Source organism: Protobothrops mucrosquamatus, unplaced genomic scaffold (genome assembly GCF_001527695.2).
Source record: "Protobothrops mucrosquamatus isolate PMUCROS unplaced genomic scaffold, P.Mucros_1.0 scaffold2887, whole genome shotgun sequence".
In the NCBI taxonomy this organism is placed as follows: domain Eukaryota; kingdom Metazoa; phylum Chordata; class Lepidosauria; order Squamata; family Viperidae; genus Protobothrops; species Protobothrops mucrosquamatus.
The window spans coordinates 20,383-28,356 of NW_015388915.1; the positions used below are offsets into that span (position 1 = coordinate 20,383).

Below are 7,974 nucleotides of genomic sequence, written 5' to 3' on the forward strand. Positions count from 1 at the left end.
AGCAGTGTCATCTTCCTGGAGGAGGGAAATGATAAAAGCAATTTTAAGGTGCTGATACAATGCAAATTCTATCCATTTTGTAGATCCATCATTAACATTCTTCACTCATACAAAAGGAGTGGAACTTGCATTATAAAAGCATGAAAGCAGTTCATTTTACAGAAGCATCCATTAAAGATAAAATTCTACTTTATTATTTTTAAAATTATAGATGGCATTGATAACATCTTTTTACAAATATTTTAGATGTAACTTTAGCTTTAGAAACCTTTCAGAATTGAATAGAAAAAATTACATGTTTCATTAGGCTTTCTGGTTAAGCAGAAAGGTACCATTTTCCTATTGATAAAAAGTTACAAACTATTATTTGTCTCCATTAAGCAAAGATGGGGATCAAACATAGTAGAGCGGCGTTGTTAATATAAAAAACTAAAGTGCTGATCAAGCTAAACATCTGTTCGTACTCTAGCATCTTTAAAGTAGAAAGTTACAAAATAACCAAACTTGACTTTACCCAAATTAGTGATAAATCTAGATGCTAAACAAAGAAGAAAAAACAATTAAGTAGTTTATAAATAGGGGTTATATATTTACAGTATATTTATTTACATATCTAACTACTCCTCACCTCTAGACAAGATGGCATCACATAAATATAATAAAATAAATCTACAAAGATTGTTGTCAATAGATCTTGGATTACACTAATGACTAAAGAGCAAGGGCTGCAATTATTCAGATGCAATTTCATCTAATAAGTACAAACTAACTCACTAATGCTACTTCCATAAGGTAAAGAGCAGAAACTCTATTGAGTGGTCACTGGACAACAGTGACAGGACAACAGTGACAGGAATTATGTGCTTTTGGTGTCCAAACGCTCTTGTGATAGTTTATGTCTCTAGCTTATAAAAACAAGTATGCTAACACATACCCTTTCATAGATAAGAGAGGGGGAGAAACTATCATGAAGCATTTTTACATTATATCTGCTATTTTGCAACAAATTTCTAACAAAAAGAAACAAATCAGCTAGTGGATATTTTGAAATCAGAATTCAGTTGCAGGCTATTTGTACATTCATCCTTGTCTATGGACAATAGAAATAGTTTTGCTGTGCTGGCAAGCTGCCTTTTCATTTTGCAGCAAATGCAAATCTTCCTGCTCCTCCAGCATTTATTTTTGGGTGAAATAACAATTCAAAGCTGATTATGCCAATAGCAGTAATTCAGCACTGAAGGGTAAGTGGTAACTTTGCTACTTATTAGCATTTATGTGCTTTTACTGTCAAATTTCTTTACTTTTGGAGAAAAGTATTTGCAATCTAATCTGTTGAGAAGATCTGCCACGCCAGATCCTGAATTGCTTTTAGTCAACATTGTTGTGTGTCTTGGAAAGCCAGTGCTATTAGTTTTTATTCCTTATCAGACTAACACTGACTTCACCATATCAACTATGTTATGTGGTGTTTAATTAATAGCTGATATTCAGATTCACTGAAATCAAAGAAAGATTTCTGAATTGGTTTTAAGGTTGCTTAAAGAAATGCATCTCTGCACTCCTTCCATAGAGGATGCAGTTTCCAGTTGTTTTTCTTTGTTATTCAAGATGGAAACATTCGATAATTAAATAACATTCATTTAAAAAATAACCAAATACTGACTGTTAGGATATCAAATAGTTTCATAACTATGATCTATGATCATATGTTTCTTTGCAATTTGTTCTGTTATATACACTGATTGGCAATAAGGCAACACATAGTCCAAATACAGTTCATCTAGCAAATGAACACACAATAAAACAGAAGAGAAAGCAACATAAATCTTTTAAAAAACAAATGGAAAAAGAAAACAATCTCAGGCAATGAATATCAACCATTGTGGGCTATTTGCCTTATGCACTGATGGCCATACCTATAACTGATATAGCAGTCTCAGTTGAGGCAGACACAAAACATCTTCATATTATGCATATTTAGCAAAGCATTTTAAATATAACATTTGAAAAACCATTATCAAATATTGGAACAGAAAGATCTATTTTTGCTAGGATTCCAGAGACGTGTGCCCAGTGAATTCTGATGAGGACAAAGCGAGGTGTCTTCCGGAGGTTTTTTTAGGAAAGGATCGATCACAGAATTTTACTTCAATGTTCCCTTCACTGAATGCTTCTCTTCTAGTCTCTTCCAGGGAGACCAACTCTCTTCTACAGACCCCTTCCTCATGCTGCATCACTGTGATTTTCAAGTTTTTGTGTTGTCTGAATGGAGACAAGTTTTCTTTCATAATGCAAAAGCAAATGGCAGAAAGAAAGTTCTTCTTGAAGTTCTCATTCATAAAGGCATATACAATTGGATTGCAAATAGAATTAGCAAATCCAATTACCTGAACAATTCCAAATATCATCTTAATAGTGACATCATCATATTCGCTTTCAAAATTACCTGCACAGAGAAAAATATGTTTAAGCATCTCTTCAATGGTACATGAATTATCTATTCAATCATTTATCTCATTATGTATCTGAACCATAGAAATAAAAAACCAATTACTCCAGAATGAAATTTATACCAAATTAATTATAAGACATGTTCACAAAATTCATTAAGAAGCATGCTATTAAAATTTTATTTGCCATATACATAACAAATGCATAATTTATAGTGAATAACCTAAGCTGATGACTAATAAACTGGTCATGCCTTACAAACAAACAAGCATATGCCTATGTTTTTGTGTGTTTGTGTGCTTTCAAGTAAACTTTTGACTCCTGGAGATTGCCTGAACAAGTTCCTACAGTTTTCTTGGCAAGATTTTTTCAGAAGTAGTTTGCCACTGTCTCCTTGCTAAGGTTAACAGAGAGTGACTGGCTCAAGATCATCCACTAGCTTAGTTCCTAAGGCAGGACTAGAACTTATGATCTTCCAGTTTCTAATTTAATGCCTTAACAACTACACCAAACTTGCTCTCTTACACCTATGATAGAAAAAGTCTATTTATCCACCTACATTATTTACTTCATTTATGATATGTATAAAACTGCACTATTGATCTTTCATTACTTATAACTAAATTTGTTCACTAGAAAGGGAGGCATAAAACTAAAGATCAAGCATTGCCTAGTAAAATATTCACATTGATAGGCATTTGTCAACAGGAATTTAAATGCTGTTTTAAATATATATACATTTAATCAAATGAAACAATTAAAATATGATTGCCATATACAATATTTCAATATTTTTTTAATTCTGGNCATTACTTATAACTAAATTTGTTCACTAGAAAGGGAGGCATAAAACTAAAGATCAAGCATTGCCTAGTAAAATATTCACATTGATAGGCATTTGTCAACAGGAATTTAAATGCTGTTTTAAATATATATACATTTAATCAAATGAAACAATTAAAATATGATTGCCATATACAATATTTCAATATTTTTTTAATTCTGGTATCCTGAAAACAGCCACAATATGAATCATATTCTTTCACTATCATTATTAGGCAGAAATCCCTTAGGCAACTTTCCACATTCTCTATGTGTATAGATATATATATTCAAACATAAATAGCTTTTATATATAAATAAGACGCTTTTAATAATAGATTGCAGGGAACTACTTATTTATTAAATTGTATTATGCTTGACTCATACATCCCAGTAAACATGAAAAATTGTCTTTATTGAAATACATTTATTATAAAATTATAAAATTCAATATTCTAGTGTAATTTAATATATTGTCTTGTTTGTTTTCTTTAAACAAAATAATCCTCTCTCTGCTACTATTTAATAAAAACAAACTACTCACTGTATTCTATCAACATGTGCATTACATGGAAAGGTGTCCAACAAATAGCAAACAAAACCACAACAGTCACCATCATCATGATTGCTCGCTTCTTTTTTCTGAAAAGAGAGATAGTTTGGACTGTTGATCGAAAGCATTTTGATAGAAGACAATACAAATAATTTGTAGGAGGAAAAACTAGATCTCAGTAAGAAGGAAGATACTTTGCATGGAGAGCATCCTATTTTCATATATCTAGTTAAATGTTTAATATTTTATTTTTAAAATAAATTATATACTGTCCTTCTTGAGAACATTCTCTAAACAGGAAGGCAGGCAATATGGCAATCCAAAATTAAAATAGTTTAATGGTATGATTTTACCACCACCATTATTTAGACCTCATGGCTTATATTTATTCATTTACGAAACTACGTAAATTAGGAGCTAAAAGATGGAACATGAATTTTGGGAATCCAGGTAAAGTTCTCAATCAGTCATAGTGTCACAATATGACTTTAGTTCAATCATTCTCTTTTAGCACATGGTACCTTTCAGAGGTATGAGTGGGATAAAAGATGGGCAAAAATCTACTTTTTGAGCTCCCAGAAGGTAAAATACAAATGTAATAAGTAAATAAACTAGGCAGGCCAACTGCTAGAGACAGTTTTATCCTGGTCTCCTAAAGTGCCATGGCCATTGAGAAAGCCCTTGATCTGTTTTCACCAGTCATGCTATGTAGCTACTGGAACAAGGAGAAAGCCCTGTCCATTGAATCTTATAGAACAACAGGCTGGTAATGGATGTAGCAGTGTCTACAGGAAATCTTAAGCAGATGGTATTGAGGATATTATAGTACAGGATAATTCAACGTAGGATAATAAACAAAATCCTGCCATTTTGAAATGAATAGTAGAAGTAATTAAGAGATGGATTCACACGTTAAGTCATAAAATAGTTTGCGGGGCAATATTTTGGCTTTTGTACAAATCCAGATACTTTGATTTGTAAATTATAATTTATGGATCCACACAGTGCATGAGCCCAGTCATCACAGCTTATTTAAGCTATAATTTAATCTGATACTGGAATTTAAACAATCTTTATAAGGCTCTATGAACTCTGAAAACATTTTGGAAGGACATCTATGGAGATCTGAACTGGAATAATTGGATTTTCACTTAAATATCCACACCTATACCCATACTATCTCCCTATCTCCCTCCTTCCCAGAATTTTGACTTGCAACTCTTCAATCCATGAAGCTGGAGTGAGCATACTAATATAAAAGAACATCATAATATAAATGACCAAGACATTGCAAATAACAAACGGAAGAATCCCTCAGTGCTTTATTGGAATGCTCTTCTTCACATCTAATTATGTCTTAAGTAATTTTCCAGGTATATTTGTTAGTTACATGTAGTTTTGTTCTATAAAGCTTCATTCAAAAAATAAATCCCTAAAATTAGACTTCAGGGAAAACTTTTTTAGCAAATATTCAATGTCCATAAGCTCACTGATGTTTTTAAAGAATAGACAAAGGGAATAGGAAAATATTAATTTATAAGACATAATATAAAAATGATATTAAAATTACAGGAAGCAATATAATAAACTTTTTTAACATAGCAAAATGATATAGATAAAATTATATATGCTAACCGAGAAATTTTAGACATCTCATTTGCATGAATGCTCTTGAGAACAGAAGCATCTCCAACTCTTTTTTTAACCCAGAGCTCATAACCAATCTTGCTATACAGCAACATCATCAGCATCAATGGGAGAAGAAAAAGAATGACCAAAATGAAAGTGGCATAAATTTTTTGGTGGACAGGACTTGGCCATTCTTCCAAGCAGCAAACATATTTCTTTTCATAAAGGAAGTCATATTTATTCTGAAACACAGTAAGCAGAGGTTAGTACAGATTCCTTTTTTAATATATTATCTGTAAGAAAAAATGACCAAAGATGGAACGTTCATCCATAGGAAACTATAACTCTAAATGTGGATCTCATATTAAATCTCCAAGCTTGGACTACTTATCTATACATATCAATAAAAAACAAGGGAATAAGCATGCATGCCACCCATTTTGTACTTAATAAGCAAACCTGGTTTATCTGTAGAAAACTGTACTTTTATGACCAAAAATGGCTTTTTTACTCTGTGTATAATCTGCATATGTGAGGTAGTCCTCATTTAGCAACTGCAATTGGGACCAGCAAGCTTTTACTAAGTGAAACCACAACTGTGCTCATGATCTGACTTCAGCTTTACTTTGCTTTATAGAACTGTGAAGGTCATAAATATGAAAAATGGTTGTAAATTTACTTTCATCACCATCATAACTGTAAACAGTCACTAAATGAGGCAATCGCTAAATGAGGATTACCTGTGTATATTTCCAATCCAATTAAATTTGTCTATGTGATACTATGATTTCCATCAACTGACTTGATTTATATTGCAGAAATTCAATGTATAATTATCATAAATGCTATTTCTAACTATGTGCTACAAAGCAGGAGTGTCTGCAGCATATAGTCAGAAAAGTCAAGATGATGGCCGTCATGCTGAGGTCAAAACTCAGTCCATTTTTATGGTGTTGCACAAGTGATGCATATTTTTATAAAGGTAGAGTTTCAATCACTCTACTTTTTGACATTTATCAAATCCTGCAGACATGAAAAGTGATCCTTACATTTTTATTACAGATTATATTCAGCTCCTAAACCATATTACACAAAACATCCCAAATTACTAGCCTGAATAAGTGCAAGTGTACAACACAACCATACCTCCACTCTTTGTACATGCCACATTGGTGAACCAACAGCAGCAGCCAACAGCCAAACAATGCCTAAAAGTAAATAGTTGTTAGTGATTTGACAAAAACAACACAGGAAATTAAAATAATATTTGGGCCATTGGCACTTGGTAGTTGTTTTTAACATTACCAGTATATGTAACATGATCAAAATGAAAGGTGAGATAAAACTTTTTTCATGTACTCTCAGAAGATTCAAAACAATGAGCTTTATTTAAAGAAGGATTAATTACAGAATCCTATAGATTTGATGTATTTTTTTAAAAAAAAGACAAATATTTGGGGACAAGAAATATTACTATTCAATGGAAATTCTAATTACAGCTAGTCCTCAACTTACAACAGTCCATTTAGTGACCATTTCAGGTTAGAACAGCATTGAAAAAGTGACTTATGACTGTTTTTCACACTTACGACCATTGGAGCATCTCCATGATCATGTGATCAAAATTCAGACACTTGGCAACTGACTCATATTTATGATGGTTGTGCTGCCCTGGGGTCATGTTATCACCTTTTGTGACCTTCTGACAAGCAAAGTCAATGGGGAAGCCAGATTCACTTAACAGCCATGTTACTGTTTTCCCAATTGTGGTGATTCACTTAACAACTGTGGCAAGAAAGATCATAAAATGAGGCAAAATTCACTTAACCAATGTTTCACTCAGCAACAGAAATTTTGGGCTCAATTGTGATCATAAATCAAGGACTACCTGTACTGTATTTCTCCATTTCTCATTCATTAAAAATAAAATTCATTCTAGATAAGTGCTACTTAAATAAGATAAGGTATTGACAGTGTTAGCACTTACAAGAATGTTCATGTAGTCCAAAGTCTTTTGAATGCATATACTTATTACTTTATTGTTGATGCATTGCTGGTCAATATTTGTCATTCTATTCTGTACACTACTAGTCCAGTCATTAGCAGAAATAGGAGAAACTTTAAAAATCAGAGGAAAATTGTATCCATTAGCTCTCATTCAAATCCCTGTGCAAATTGACTCCTTGTCAATCACTCATGACTTCCTAGGTTGATTCAGTGGATTTCTATTTCTATTAGCCTAAACATAAAAATACCTTTTGCATATGGGAACCCGATAAAGTAAGATTAATTGTTGCTTGAAGGCTGAGAAATTAAAGATGAGAGTATGGGCAAAATGTCAACAGGCCCATTGTTCTGACTTAGCCAAAATGTCTGAATGAGATTTAGAATTATTTCAAGAAGTTCTAATCTAAAAATACTGGATTATACTAAAATATTTAAATAAAATCATTAGACATTTGTCTTCCTCTTCTCTTCTTTACACAATATTATCACCATTGTATAATAGGAATAAGACA

General features: G+C 32.2%; 1 protein-coding gene across 1 annotated transcript in view; it reads right to left on the reverse strand.

Annotated features, from left to right (window-relative positions):
- Positions 1-2,048: 2,048 nt before the first annotated feature.
- Positions 2,049-7,974, reverse strand: part of QRFPR (pyroglutamylated RFamide peptide receptor) — a 20,531-nt gene continuing 14,605 nt past the window's right edge. The window contains exons 2-6 of the mRNA XM_015825945.2: positions 7,443-7,573; positions 6,602-6,838; positions 5,462-5,697; positions 3,818-3,915; positions 2,049-2,446 (exon numbers count right to left, since the gene is read on the reverse strand). Coding sequence (XP_015681431.1) covers positions 2,049-2,446; positions 3,818-3,915; positions 5,462-5,697; positions 6,602-6,838; positions 7,443-7,573 — 1,100 coding nt within the window. The remainder of the gene's footprint in view (positions 2,447-3,817; positions 3,916-5,461; positions 5,698-6,601; positions 6,839-7,442; positions 7,574-7,974) is intronic.